At 37.8% G+C, this 15,771-nt stretch overlaps 2 protein-coding genes across 3 annotated transcripts; both read right to left on the bottom strand.

Moving 5' to 3' along the window:
- Positions 1 to 2,205: 2,205 nt before the first annotated feature.
- c1qb (complement component 1, q subcomponent, B chain) lies at positions 2,206 to 6,316 on the bottom strand. 2 transcript variants are annotated; one of them, XM_080892493.1, is made up of 5 exons: positions 6,220 to 6,316; positions 5,625 to 5,813; positions 5,161 to 5,377; positions 3,481 to 3,601; positions 2,206 to 2,656 (listed from the first exon to the last, which is right to left on the bottom strand). In XM_080892493.1, exons 2-5 carry the CDS (start codon positions 5,722 to 5,724, stop codon positions 2,447 to 2,449), a joined length of 648 nt encoding a protein of 215 aa, XP_080748619.1. In that variant the 5' UTR covers positions 5,725 to 5,813; positions 6,220 to 6,316; the 3' UTR covers positions 2,206 to 2,446. The 2 variants fall into 2 exon arrangements, with proteins under 2 accessions (XP_080748619.1, XP_080748618.1); XM_080892492.1 differs by having other exon boundaries at positions 5,625 to 5,790; positions 6,220 to 6,311.
- A 3,702-nt stretch (positions 6,317 to 10,018) lies between these two features.
- Positions 10,019 to 14,867, bottom strand: LOC308403221 (complement C1q subcomponent subunit C-like). The gene is made up of 7 exons (XM_080892489.1): positions 14,789 to 14,867; positions 13,875 to 13,992; positions 13,716 to 13,778; positions 13,066 to 13,219; positions 12,059 to 12,199; positions 10,709 to 10,835; positions 10,019 to 10,605 (listed from the first exon to the last, which is right to left on the bottom strand). The coding sequence occupies exons 2-7, from the start codon at positions 13,978 to 13,980 to the stop codon at positions 10,471 to 10,473; spliced, it is 726 nt and encodes a 241-aa protein (XP_080748615.1). The 5' UTR covers positions 13,981 to 13,992; positions 14,789 to 14,867; the 3' UTR covers positions 10,019 to 10,470.
- Between the last annotated feature and the right edge of the window lie 904 nt (positions 14,868 to 15,771).

Raw genomic sequence — 15,771 nt, 5'->3', positions numbered from 1 at the left:
TCTGGTGCAGGTCTACAATACTTTTCCTGGTGTCCTTCGAAAGCTCTTTGGTCTTGGCCATGGCGGAGTTTGGAGTCTGACTGTTTGAGGCTGTGGACAGGTGTCTTTTATACAGATGATGAGTTCAAACAGGTGCCATTCATACAGGTAACGAGTGGGGGACAGAAAAGCTTCTTACAGAAGACGTTACAGGTCTGTGAGAGCCAGAGATTTTCCTTGTTTGAGGTGATCAAATACTTATTTTCCACCCTGATTTACGAATAAATTCTTTACAAATCCTACCATGTGAATTCATGGATTTTTTTTTCACATTCTGTCTCTCACAGTTGAAGTGTACCTCTGGTGCAAATTACTGACCTCTGTCATCATTTTAAGTGGGGGAACTTGCACAATCGGTGGCTGACTAAATACTTTTTTGCCCCACTGTATAATACTTACCACTATTTTAAAATAAGTTTCCATGTCCCCATCACCAGCCCAGAAAGAGAGAAATTTGAGAGTAATAAACAACCTTATAAGAACGAGTCAGTGGAGCTAATTTTAAAATTGTGTTGTTCAAATTGTTGTTCAAGACAATGACTAGTAGTAAGTACACTGTGGATATTAGCTATTTGTAGAGCCAAAAGGTTTAGCCAAAGTTTTATAATGGTATATAAAAATTGAAATAAGAACCTGGATTTAGTTTTATGGTGTGCATTCAGGTTGCCTACCAGCCCGACCTCAAGCTGAGAACGCCATCATCTACCTGCTCAATCGTGTCTATGCCCATCTGGACCAGTCGGCGAGCACAGTAAGAGTCATGTTTTTTGACTTTTCCAGTGCATTCAATACCATCAGGCCGACCTTCCATAGTGATAAGCTGATAGTGATGCAGGTAGATGCCTCTCTGACAGGAAGACCAAGATATGCGTCTTCAGCATTGTGTGTCTGACAAAAAGGGCCTGTATTTGTATAGCGCTTTACTAGTCCCTAAGGACCCCAAAGTGCTTTACACATCCAGTCATCCACCCATTCACACGGTAATCAGCAACCTCTTTCCCCTCTACACCTCAGACTTAAGCCACCGCACAGAGACCAGCCATCTTCATGTTTTCTGATGATTCTGTGGTGGTTGGATGCATCAGTGACGGTGATGAGACAAAGTACCAGGCTGTGGTTCTCTTTTGTCATGTGGTGCAGCTCAATATGACAAAGACCAAAGAACTGATTGTGGACTTTAGGAGGACCAGGAAACCTGTGACCCCTGTTTCAATCCAGGGGGTCGATACGGACATTGTGGAGGACCTTTAAGTTTACATTGATAATAAACTGGACTGAGTTAAAAAATACCACTGCACCTTAAGGTAGGAGAGGCGGATGTTATCCAAGATAAGGACAATGCTGCACAATACCTCCCACCCACTCCATGACGTGTTGGCCAGTCACAGGAACATGTTCAGTGAGAGACTGAGATTACCCAAACGCACCACTGAACGACACAGTTAATCATTCCTGCTTGTGGCCATCTCCCTGTACAAGTCCTTAATCTAATGCACAGTACACATTGCAATAGTTACATCCTGTGCACATCCTCTACAGTGAGAATAACAAATGACAAGTTTTACAGCTCAGAGTAAAATGTAAATCATACATATTAAATCTCTGTGATGTTCTGGATATGTATAATTTAGTAATTTGTATATATTAGAGCTATTTCTTATATTTTGTATAATTGTAATATATTGTATTATTCAATTTAGTTCAGTGCGTTACTGTTCTTATTGTCTTGAAGCCACTGTAACCATATAATTTCCTTAAGGATTAATAAAGTGTTCTGATTTTGATTCTGATACATTTAACAAAATTCATTCTGTTTTAAGATGTGTCACAGCGGACATGAAAAACATTTGCATTTGAGTGTTTACATTTGACCACAAGAGGGAAGAATTTGCTAGTCATGTAAACCTGTAAAATATCTGATAATAGTAAAACATCATGAAAGTAACATTTAGTAATTTTATGAGTAAAGAAAGTTAAACTTTGAGGGCATGTGAAAGAAGAGCTTAAAATTAAATGTGTTCATAGACTTAAACTTATAATTAAACAAAAGAACTAAAGAAGCTTAAAACACATTATTGTAATATTTCCATATCAGTTAATGTGGAAGCAGTAAACACTGGACCTTTAACAAAACACTACAGACACAGTGAAGTAAAACTGGGGAATTGTTTACTGTGTTTCCGTAATGCATGCATGAGTAAAACATGATTTGTGGTTAGTGTAATGGGATGAATTCTGCAACACAGAGCTAACCTTTACAAATGTGGGTAGTCTTTGCTCTGTTAAAGAAGACACAAACACAAACACACAAGACACAAAAAAAAAAAAAAAGAAGACACAAACATCATTTAGTTCCTTTAACTGTCCCAGAAGGTTTGTAATTTATTAAACTGTGGAGACTGCAGATTTAGGAGGTTGGGAAGATCTGGAAGCCAGTGAATATGGTGCTGGCGCTGGCCTGGCCTGTCAGGATGGTGTTTGTCTTGACTGTCTTCAGTGAGACCACGTCGCCAACTTCCAGCTCCAGAACTGCCGTGCCAGAGACGACCAGAAACCCATTATACTGGTCACACAATTCCATGTCACTTACACCATTTTTCTCCAACTTCAGGCACACCTAGAGGATCACAAGTCACACACAGAATTTTATTTATTATAAGATTGTAAACAAGCATTCCTTATATAAGAATTATTTCAAGAGGTGTGACTGCATTTTACATAAACTTTACAAAAGTTGTTTTTGTAAGAATCTAAATAATACAAAAACAAACAAAATTGTAAATAATAGAAATCATGGAAATCATCGCAACTTTATATTCTAAAAGATTTGTGTATTTTACATTTATTTTCCAACATAATGAGGAAATACAAAAATATAAAAGACAAGGATTGGCTTAAAGACTGGCAGAAATAAAGTAATGGAGAAAAAAAAATCATTTTTTTACAGGCTTTTTCCAAAAGGTTTAACAATCATTGCTAATAATGATTTTTACAATCAAACAATCAAACCTATCAAAATGTATGAAATTTGATCACTGGAGTTGTTGTAGTTTCCCCTCCCTGATAATGCATATTAATTTATAGTTTTCTGAATATTTCCCAATTTGGAATCAAAATCCAGAATGAAGTATTTTTTTGTTAATGTAGAAATATTTAATTTCAAGTAAGAATTCAAGAGATATTTAAATATATATATAAAAACTTTGATATCAATGTTCTCATTGTGGATACTGTTCCCTTTTACTATCAGGTGGAATTATTATGAGGCTTTTAATATTCATACTTTAAGTTGTAAGTACTGAGCTTGAAAGTTGAGTAGGAAACATGACAGCAGTTTAATCTATACAATATTGGAACACTAAAAAGGAGAAGGACAAACACGAACTTGGCAGAAACAGAAAATACAGAGTAGTTTTACAAGAATAAATTATTCATACTCACCTTATACTTTCCTGAGATGTGGTAACTGAAGAAATATATGCCTCTGTTGGTGCAGATGTACGTTGTATCATTTGTCAGTCTTTCTCCTCGAAACGGTTCATTCGCTTCAGCCAAAATTGGTCTGTGGGAGATTTACAGATCAACAACGATAGTTTGTTTTTCTGTTTTTTTAAGTTTTGAGTTGTGCTAGTTCTTACAAAACAAAGAGCTGTGGTTATTTTTTATTCATAGCAATGTGTGTATTAGAGATGTGCAAAGCAGCCGGTATTTGAATCTTTACTTGTATTTGTTGAGGAGGGAAAAGTATTTGTATTTGTATTCGAGTAATATTTTTTAAAAATGGGTAAAAATCCAGTTTTTTTGCGTTGCACTTTTAACAAACATTATAGTGTAAGTATTCTTTAATTATATCCATTATAATAATTATGGATATGCAATATTAGTTGATGTTTTCCCATAAATCCAGCAATGAACATGTAACAAGGAACGTCATTGAACGTCATTGCCAGATGGCTCAGCAGCAGCAACATTCTTCTATTCGGTTCCCCAAATCCATGTGGGGAGTTTCAGCTAAGTTAATGAGTGACAACTACACAAGCATTGTTTTAACCTTGTTTTAACCTTTTTAACCGAACGTTAACGTTACTCTGTCAACAGCCTATTGTCTAAATTACTGAGCTAACAGAGCTATGTAAAGACAAAGGAACACCAGAGCACCCAACTGCAGACGTCAATGATGCAGCGCAATGGCATAATCTCCCGATCTTCGCAAAAGTTATAAACTGGAACCCAGTTCAGGTACAAAAATATCAATTCAGCAAACATTGTGAAGCAGTTCACTCTTTTTTCGAGCCTTTTCTGTTGCTGTGTGGAGCAGTGCGTGTCAGTCACCTCTTTCACATGTCACTCACTCATCTAGTCATGTTCTGCGGTCTCATAAGGAAACTCAGGTTTTTAATAGATAATAATATAATTTAATATAATAAAGTTTTTCTTATTCCCGAACACAAATATTTTTTTTAAATATTTGTTCAAAATAAATATTTGTAAAAAACACGTTATTTGTGCCTTTCCGAATACCATATTCGGGTTCGGCTCCCCCTCCAGTGTGTATTACTCTAATTAAAACCACATTTTAATAGAGTAACATCTTGTTGGGTTGAAAAAGTTTAAAAAACACTATTTGAAACAATAACCACCTCAGGATGATGTTTAATGAGGTCATAAATCGAAGGAGCTGAGTGTCGTTTTTCTATTAATCAGATTTTTTGGACCAGTCACCCCCTGTTGGCCAGTAGAAAGAATGCAAGTTTAAGCAGTGGCTGCATTTTTCAGACCTGGAAGCTATTGCCATCTTTCATATACAGTCTATGGTTCAACTAAGATTACACAGTGTTGATGAATCTGTTACTTACTGTTCATGTTTTTAAACAAAAATCTAAAACTTGTTATGTGTGGAGACTTTACTATATGCCGCTATTTTAGTCAGTGTTTTTTAAATAGAATAACTAAGTTAATCAGGTGCTCAGTGGTCACTTTATCTGTCATCCAATCAAACAGTTTTTCCCTTTTTGTTTCCTTACCACTAGCTTTGGGTAGTTTCTATATTTACCTAGCAATTCTGAAATAAAATATCACTCTTTTTTCATTCTGAAGATTCAAAACTTTCAGCACACTGACCCATTGAAGATGATGGGAGTATCTACTACTGATGATGTCGTAGATTTCAAGGAGAAATAGGATTGTTGTTGGCCAAAGGGGCTTCCCTTCGGCCCGCGTAGACCTGGTAACCCCCTACTGCCTGGTTGGCCTGGGTCCCCTTTCAGTCCAGGTCGCCCTGGAGGACCAATTGGACCAGGTTCTCCTTTCTGACCCCTGATGGTATGATCTGCCTCACCTGCTCATGCAAATAAACAGTTATTACACAGCATAAAAATATCAGTGGAAATTGAAACTGAAGTACAAGATAATCAGTTATCTTTTGGCCAGCTTGGCAAATGCACCAATGAAGTGTTTTTAAATCTGTTAATGAAGAAGTCCTCTGACTAAATAGATGTTTTAGTAATAGGAACGAAAACCTGCACTCCATATAGTGTACAGTTAATATTGAGTATTTATTCTCTTCATGTGCAGTCTGCGCTCACCGGGGTCTCCCTTCTCTCCTTTAGCACCATCATTGCCGTTGGGCCCATGAGTGCCTGGTATCCCAGGAATCCCAGGGATTCCCCCATTGCAGGACTGCATGTCAGCTGGGGTGATGTGAACCAGAAACAGCAACACTGCAGTACTGCAGCTCAGCCACTGGAGGGCCTGATCACACAGATATGAGTTACCTTTCAAAAAAATAGACCCTCATATAAAAAAACAAATAAACCAAAACATAAAAATAAAATAAAATAAAGCTTTCAGAAGAATTTCCATCTAAGTGGAGTGACAAGCTACAAACTGAAGATATAACTTTTTAAAGATTGTATTGAATCCTTACAAAAATAATAAATTAAAATACAAAAAATACAGGAAAATGTTTAGGATAAGTACATTTGAGTCTTTAAAAAGAAATCTGTAAAAGACAAGAACTCTAAAACATTTAACTACACTTAAAAAGTGAAAGATAATTGACACCATTGAATCCAACATGAACAACCATTCAGCAAGAAATGTGAGGAAACCCAACACTTCTGTACAAGTCTGTACAGTTTTGTCTGGCTAGCTTTTTAGTATCTGTAAAAATCATCTCACCATTTGCAGGTAATAAAGTGTTTCCTGCTGCAGCGGAGCGATAAGCTGATGGGGAGCGGAGATGAAGACTTTTCGTTGTGCTTCACTGTGACTGCCACAGCTCAATCGGGCGAAAAAAGAGGAAGTGAAACTTAAGAGAGCAAGAAGAAAAACTATTGGTGTCACTATTAATCCTTTCTGTGGTACAACACTAATTCTTCACTCTGTAGGGACTTACAGGGACAAATCCAATCTGTGGCCCCCCTATTGGGTTTTGAAGATACTGCAGCAGGTCTTTAATAGGCCGTTTAGGTTACCAGAGAAATATGGTCTGGTCTGATTATTTGGGCTTTCTCTTTATTGCTGTAGGCTCTTAACCTTGCAATGAAAATTGCCTTGAGATGATGATGTTGTTGTGATTTGGTGGTGTGTGAAAAAAAGTGAATAGAATAGCTGGGGTACCTGGAGAGAACCCATGCAGAAATGGGGGAGCATGCAAACTACACTGGAGTCCACAGACCTCAAGATTAAAACCTACGACTGTCTTCCTGTGAAGTAAAATTACTAACCACTGCATCTCTAGATATACTTATTCAAAATGAAACACCCAATAATCACAAAAAATGAATGAAATAAATGTTACATCTAATTTGACATTGGTTATGAACAATACCAAGGAGGAAGCGCTGAAGTGTTAAACTGAGCAGAGATTTATTGTTTTTGCATCATGAACATCCAGAAATGATTTGCCTTTCAACTATATATATGATTGTACATACTCTTAACTGCATGTTTGGAAATGCTACACTGATTTTACAGTTTAAAAAAAAAAGATTGTGAGGCCCTGTCTCTGCTACATCTAAAAATATAACGTAAGTTATTCAGTTTTATTTTTTATTCAACACTGGTTTAAGACTATTTTTTTTTTATCTTGGAGGAATATAAACCAACATCATCACATCAGATATCATTTTACAACCCATGCGAAACTGATTGGATCCATGAAGCAAAAATACATTTTTATAGGGAAATAACTGTTTTTTTTGTTTTTTGTTTTTAAAGAGGTGGCAACTTTAAAGCTGAAATACATGATACAAAACATTTTGGCCCCTTCTTCATAACAACTGGGGGTGGGGGAAAATTTCTTAGAACTCATCCACCAGGATAACTCAGTTTGGATGATGTTTATTGACAAATGTCCTGACAAAGACAGCTGTAGTTGATCAGTGTCTTTGTGTTTTTATGTTTTTAAGTCCAAATTTAATCAATAAAGAACTTTTGAATTAAATGGCTCAAATATATATTGTTATTAAAATATTGTGAAGTGAAAATATAGCAAAACAAAATGGAAATTACATCCATCAGTCTCATTTACATTCTACCAGTAATTTCCAGCATGTTATATATTTCAATTTATCTACTTTTTCCTGTTTGTTCTGTTCTCATTTGATTCTTTATGATTATTGCATTTAGTCAGTTTTACCCAAGAAAGTAATTTTTTTCTGAAACCTTCTAAGGAAGTGAAACTGTTTCAGATAAGGTCAGAGAAGTCTCCACCAAATGAAGAATTGATGATGAAGCATCACTGAGGGCATCTGATTAAAAAAAATCTTTCCTCTAAATTAACATTTTGTTCTGTTTTTCTATCAACTTCTTTTTTATTGTCAGAAAAACACAGTGTTTCCAGGCAGTGTGCGGCTGAACTCCTAACCTCATTCTGGATGTTGGTATCTGTTCCACAAAATATTTGATTTGCTCCACATTATGTAGCTGGTGTTTATTTTTAATAATGGCATCCTGTTAATTTGCTAGTTTGGCATTTTCTCTTCTCATATCCTCTTTTCATTTCTTGCATTTTAGATCGCAGCAGCAAATCATCCACGAAGTGGTAGGATGTAATCACAGAGCAGTGTCAGCAGATGCTGAGACATGTAGTGTCCAGGTCGCCAACTCCATTGCTAAAGACCTTGAAACTTCAGTTGGCCTTGAGATTAGCTCCATTCCCTGAAGCACAGAGAAGTTCATGAAATTAGTTTCCATGACCAGCAGTTCCAGGCAAGTCTTACCTCACCAAGAGTAATGCAAAACACCAGATGCAGTGGTGTAAAGTACACCTCTACTGGAGTCTAGAGCAGTGACGATGTATTTTTTGGAGTGGCGAATCACGCTTCTCCGTCTGGTAATCCGATGGACGAGTCTGGGTTTGGCAGTTGCCAGGAGACCTTTTCTGCATTGTGCCACGTTTGGTGGAGGGGGGGATTATGGTGTGAGCATGTTTTTCCCAGAGGCGCTACAGTGCTCAGCCCCTTAGCTCCAGTGAAAAGAACTCATGTTGCTTCAACATACATATCAGCATACTACATTTTGGACAATTTCATGCTCCCAGCTTTGCGGGAACAGTTTGAGGATGATCCCGTCCTGTTCCAACGTAACTGCACATAAGTGCATATAGTTAGGCCCATAAAGGCATTGATGAGCAGGTCTGGTGTGGAAGAAATTAACTGGCCTACACTGAATCCTGACCTTAACCTGATTGAACACCTTTAGGATGAATTAGAGCGGAGACTATCAGGCCTTCTCATCCAACATCAGTCTAACCTCACGAATGCACTTCTGGAAGAATGATCAATAATTCCATAAAAACAGCTGTAAACTTGGAAAGCCTTCCCAGAAGATCTGCAGCTGTTATAGGTGCAAAAGCTCAGATGACGTCATATTAGACCCAGCTGATTAAAAATGGGATTTCACTGACATTCATATGTGTGTGAAGGCAGACGAGTGAATGCTTTTGACAATGTAATGTATGTGTGCACTCATGGTCACTAACTATGGTGCGATAAGTCATTCATAGCTGGATGTAAACAAACACCTCCACATTCATTCACTTCATACTGGGGAAACTAAGTCCCTGACTGTCTTCCTTTCATCAGCAACCGAAGCAAATCCCCTATTTCTGCTCTGGTCATGCAGTTGAGAGTGTGGAGGATAGATATTGTTACCTTAATGCACCACAATCATCTAAACCTATTCCACAGGTTTTATTGAACATCACATAGTACCTGTCATCATCCTGGGTCTCCAACTCAGTATTTTAAGTTTTTTTTTGTATTTGATTTTTTGTGTTTAAGTTTGTTTTTTGGTAATATTAGTATGTTGTTGTTTTCCCAGGTCATGTATCATATCCTCTGTTTGTCGTCTGTTCATATCCTAGTTTGTTCTCTTTTTGTGATCCATTTCTGTATCTCCAGTCATGTCCCTGTGTCTCGCTGGTCTCCCTGTGTTCTGCTTTGTTTGTTCTGTCAACTTCTTATGTCTTAGTCCTGGTCACTACGTCTTCTCGTGTGCGTTCACTTTTACTTCCTCTGTCTCATTGGTTAGATTCTGTCCAGTTGTTTTCCCAGGTGTGTCCACTCTGCCCTAATCCCCTCCTGTGTCTGTCTCCCTCTATTCTTTGTCGTATTCTCCCTCATGATGTATGTAGTCTCTGACAATCAATTTTACTGCTAGTTTGTTCAAATGCGACTTTCTTTTACTGATTTTGTTCTCTTTGCTGTGTGTGTGTGTGTGTGTGTGTGTGTGTGTGTGTGTGTGTGTGTGTGTGTGTGTGTGTGTGTGTGTGTGTGTGTGTGTGTGTGTGTGTGTGTGTGTGTGTGTGTGTGTGTGTGTGATCATTGAAAGTGTGGTCATTTTTGAAGTGAACAGAAAAGGAAAATATATAATAAATGGAGACATTAATTCAAAGAATCACAACAACACAAAGGCTTGGTTGATGCTCAGCTCTTTATTTAGTTTGTTTGTTTAAACTATGTGACAGCGAGGCACGGAGCTGATGGGACATTCTGTGCTTAAATGTGAACTCGAGATAATGATGGAAATTAGAAAAATCAAACTGTGTTTGGAAATGCATTTAAAAATCACACCCATTAATATCAACTGAGTCTGCAGAAAGTCTGAGTATGAAACCAACTTTATTAAACTGAACAAGAGAAACTTCAAATTTTAGACAGAACCATCGACAGTCAGTTACAGACACAAAGATCTTCTCCATTTGAAGTGTCAGCTTTTCAACTGATAGGAACTCAGAGCTGATTCAGCAGAAAGAGAATAAAATGGTGCATGTTGGCCGCTGAATAAAAATGAAAATGAAAAATAAACATTCTGTGCCTTTTACAAAGGTAAATGATCATTGTGAAGAAACAGTAAGAAAATGTTTTCATGTTGTTTCAGTCATTCAGCTGTCAAACTGTTTTCGGTTTCCTGTCCTGGGGGTGGTCAGTGAGAGTGAAGCAAGAAGCCAGAGAAGATGCTGTATCCGTTTCGTGTTCCTCTCATCGCTCTGTAGTCTTTAGTCTCCAACCAAACCTCTTGATCTTTTGACACGTACACCGCCAGGCCACCAGAAGTCACCTAGGATCAGCGGAGTTCAAAAATTAAATGGAGGATATATCTATTTCAGAGGTTAATACACTCTGACCCAATAATAGGAATTGTTATCGTCTGATGCTTGTACCTGTCTCCCTCCCTGCCGATGATCGCAGAACGATGCCAGCAGCATGTTGTCACGCTTCAGCAACACACACAGTTTTTCATCTAACGAGGCATGGTACACAAAGTAGTACGTTCCTGGGACCCGACACCTACATGCGACACAACAACACAATGAAGATGATTCTATACAAGTGGATTTGTTTCTTATGTCTTATGTCATATTGGGCAGAATTACTTTGTTCAAAACAGCGGAGTTATCAAAATGTTATTCACAGTTAACTCTGGAATATTTGGTAACAAGGAAATTTCAGGACTGGACTTCCACCGGTGGTATGCCCTCAGTTCAGTGATGTGGATGGATGAGTGATTTTTTTTTTGCAATGTAGTGTGTCTCAGCAACTACAAGGTGAGACCATAAAGTTTCAAGCCTTTTGACGCCTGTTTCAATTCAGTTCCTTTGCTTCTGCACATTTGGACAGCTTTCTAGAGCAATCAGTAGAAGACCCAATCTAACCTCAAAGCCTTTGTTGTTAAACTCTTAACCTCCTCTGGTAATTCTTTGTTTTTACATTCATCAGGTCCCAATATGCCCCAAATATCAAAGAGAAATTAAAAATGCATGCCATGGAAGAGCTGGGGTCTTAGGAGGTTAAGATTTTTGGCAAGAGGAAGTCACAGAGTGCTAAATCTGGGGAATCGAGTGGATGGGAAAGACGCAAAGACTGGATGCAAAGACTCTTGGTGTAACTCATGAAGCAAGAAGAACGTGGAGCTTGATGATTGGAATTAACTGTGCATGAGTGTTTTGATGTATGCAGGTTTATACACCGCTCTGCTTTTAATCATTACTTATTATTAATCTCTGGCTGTCTTCCACATTTTGTCTTTTGTCCTGTTTTCCTCCCCTCACCCCAAACTGGTCATAGCAGATGCGTGCCCCTGCCTGAGCCTTGTTTTGCTGAGAGCCTCTTCCTGTTAAAAGGGAGTTTTTCCTTCACTCTGTCGCCAAGTGCAAGTTTTTTCTCTGTATTACTTTATGGTTTTTAACTTACAATATAAAGTACCTTGAGGCAACAGTTTTTGTGATTCGGTGCTATTTAAATAAAATAGCAGACATGCTCATGTGCAGTCCTCCAAAATCCTAATTATGATGGTGTGGTAGTGTTGTCTCTGATTGTTATAGTATGAGTGCTTGAACTCTATGATCATTGTGAAATGTATTATTATGAAAGTTTGAGCAGGAATCATTGTTGCCATCACGTTTCACTGCCGAATGAGTCTTTACAATTTTAAAACTAACATTAATCATTCAACATTAAAGTGGCAAACACACCTACAGTGATCGGTCTGGCCTGAAAGAAAAATGTCTCACCTGAAGCGTCCTGTGTTTATGTTGTAGTCATCGTTGATGTTGGTGATTGCATCTGTGAACTTAATGACGCTGGCTTTATCTGGGTATTGGTTTGTCGCTCTGGCCACACTGAAGGCCGCCTGCTGCTGGACTACAACAGCCCTGCAGCAACAGAGAGTATTTTTTTAATAGAAAAGGGTGCCATTTTTTTAAAGCAGCTAATTAATGCAGAACAACTGCAGTGGACTGTTTTTTTGTTTTGTTTTTAACAGTGAACATAATGCTCTCATCTTGAATCCTCCCTTTGCAATACTTGCCTTCCTATGATGCATGATTCTGCTTCTTCATTCACCTCTTTTTACTCTCATCATGTTTATACATCACTCTGCATTTAATCATTACTTATTATAATAATAATAATAATAATAATAATAATAATAATAATAATAATAATAATAATAATAATAATAATAATAATGTATAATTTATTGATCCCCGTGGAGAAATTATTAATCTCTGGCTGTCTTCCACACTTTCCACTTGTCCTGTCTTCCTTCCCTCCCTCACCTCCCAAATGCCACGACCCTCATTTGGCTGTCCCTCCCTGAGTCTGGAGGTTTCTTCCAGTTAAAGGGGAGTTTTTCCTTCCTACTGTTGTCAAGGGCTTACTCATAAGGGGTTGTTTGATTTTGGGGGGGACTTCGCTCCTACATTATTTTACAGTCTTAACTTAACAATATGAAGTGCCTTGAAGCAATTATTGTTTTGATTTGGAACTCTTTACACAAAATTTAATTAAAATGAATGAATGAATTAAACATAGGTTTAAAAAATAAACTCATTACCAGTTATACATTTCATATAGTTAAATCAAGGAATGGCCTTTTTTGTTTCATATAATTAATGTAGCACACATAAAGCTGGAGAAGCATTTAACCTGCTTTAGGTCTCAAGCAGTTGTCTCATTTGGCCAGGGTATAATCCAGCTTTGACAGCTTACTGAGTAAACTGTTGAACTGTTTACCTACCCTTGTTCTCCTGGTTCTCCCGGAGGTCCGGCAGTTCCTGGGGTACCTGGCTTCCCAGACTCCCCAATCTGACCTCTTTTACCAGGGGGCCCCTCTGGCCCGAGCTCCCCTTTCTCTCTTTTCTGAGGCCCAAGACCACCTTGCAACTTTGTTCCTAAAGAAACAAGTTCGAAGCATTAGTACATTAATGTAATTACTTTCCTCGGTGATCAGTAACGTAAGGGATTACAATCTGACATTTAGTTGAATTAATCCAGGAGCCGTAAGTCTGACCAGCACTTAAACAGAAGTCATTTTGGTTTCAGCAGACAGACTTTTGCAGATGATTATATCACGTGCAAGTCCCAATAATTCCAATGTTCAGATGTATGAATCTGTGCATTCATAGCTCTGCTGCTAACATTAGCCACAGGGATTGCTTCCAGAGCCATCTATGGTCATCTATGGTTGCAGTGGAATCGTTTTGGTGATGAAGGCTTCTAAGTGAGTGATAAGACCCAGCAATATATGTGTGGCAGGCCTAAGAAGCGCTGGCTGAATGACCTAAATACAGCGCTTTGTTTGTTCTCTCCTTTTGTAGAGGATACATTGGTGACAAAATGATTTTTCCCTTATCATAACCTGCTTTTACACAGTTATGTTCTAGATACCTGGATCTCCTTTCTCTCCTTTTTGTCCATCACGACCATCTCTTCCAGGAAGCCCAGGAATACCTGAAGATGGTCAGAAAGTTCTAATGAAACTCAAAAAACCAATAGAGAACAAAAACACATCAGTCTCAACAATCATGTGCACAAAAATGCACTCGCCTGGCATTCCGGGCATCCCTGTAGCTGGACAGGTCTCCATAGCGATTAGCCCGGATATTGCCAATGAGAGCAGGGCTCCAACAGTGAGGAAACAATGGTGGAGCATGATGGATAAATCCTGAGAGGGAGGAGAAGTGATGGAAAAAGATGAGAAGCAAACAAATAATGGAGCAAAAGAAGAGAAAAATGATGTTTTTTTTTATTAGTAATGTCTTAACTTATATTGGTAGATAGACTGTAGTGATGAGGAAGGGTTTTTCTATAAAATGAAGAAATGAATATTTTGCAAGTATCTTTATGGCTCCACATTATTGTACTGACATCATAATCAATCAAACCCTCTTTGATTCCTTAAGCTATTTTAAAAGAACTGTGATTTTATGTTTGGTCAGATCTCTCTTGAAAAGACATTTTTAGTGTGAGTTACATTTTTCACCTGGATAAGTACCCAAAATGTAACAGTATCTTTGCTTCTACCTTGTGATAGATGTACTCTTTCTGGCTTAAAATAGCTTAATATTGTTCATGAGAAAAATGTTAGTCATATTTTTCACAGATTATAGGCCAATAAGTCATTTATAACAAGTCATGTATCGCTCTAGGCACATGGATAAGGAGAATGGATTAGGAAAGGAAAGCAAAGACAAAGAGGAATGAAAGGAGAGGAGGAAACAAGGACAACATCAAGGAGAAAAACAAGCGCTGAAATAGCAACAAGTGCAAAATTATTTGTCAGAAACAGAAAGGTTTTTTTTAAATCAGTTATTGAATTTAAATTCCTCTGTTAATGCACGGGACACACAAACATAATAAACAAACGGGAAACAGGAGACCCTTTCAATGAACGCTTCAGAGTAACAAACAGATCAATCAGTAGCTGAACAGATAATTCATCATAAATGTAGAAACCTCACCTGAGAGAAAAGACGGGAGAATAAAACCAACCACGATGAGTTAAACGCAAACTGAAGAGACGCTCGGAGTCGTGTTACAGTCGCACAAGGAAACCAAAGTCAAAAGCAAAGATTCAGCAACTTTACGTCACTGATTATTTTCTATGCTGAGCAAATGAAGTTCTGCATTTCTGGGTTTTACTGACAGCTGGAAGCACAAGAAAGAAAGAGAGAACAGAGAAGCAAATCCTAAACTAGAAAGTTAGCAAAGTTACCAGAACCTAAAAAAAGGCTCCAGTTTTCTTCTTTTAATCTTTCCAAAAGATTTCTGAACATTTCAGATGTTTGCAGTTGTCAGGTGAGGTCTTGGTGATGCATAAGGAAATGGGTGGTTTTGTCATTGTCAAGAAATCCAATTAAATAAACAAAATTAACCACACCATTGTCTATTCATCATCAAACTGAAAAAAACTGAACTAATATTCCCTACACCTTTTTTCCTTAACTCATTTCAACTCAATTTCCTTTCCACGATTCTAAAATATTACACCACATAGACTCAATGAAATAATCACAACCTCTAATCTATTGATTCTTTTTTCTGGACATGAATTTTACTGGGGATTTTTTTTTACCATTTTGCTAATCAAGATTTTCTGTCCTTACGGTCTTTTATATATTAATCCCTCTCTATATACACAAGCTTAATATTTTCCACTTTAAAGGTCAAAACATTTGGAGACTGGCATGTGCCAAAGACTCAAATTCAATATGTTGTTATTTGAATTATCATTGGCTTCTACATTGCTTTCTGAGGGATTTTGTCATTGTTGCTGCTGTTTAAATGAGTTTGGATTCCTCCATCAGCTCACACAGAATCACTGTGGATGTGGTGAAAGGTTGTGCTGCATGCCATGGCATGCCACCTATAAGGCATGAACCCTTTCTCGTGTGTTTTAGCTCTGTGGACACAAAATATCACATTGCATCATACAAAAATATCT

This window comes from Rhamphochromis sp. 'chilingali' (genome assembly GCF_963969265.1).
Source record: "Rhamphochromis sp. 'chilingali' genome assembly, chromosome: 9".
Taxonomy (NCBI): Eukaryota; Metazoa; Chordata; class Actinopteri; order Cichliformes; family Cichlidae; genus Rhamphochromis; species Rhamphochromis sp. 'chilingali'.
This window is presented reverse-complemented; position numbering and strand designations above follow the sequence as displayed.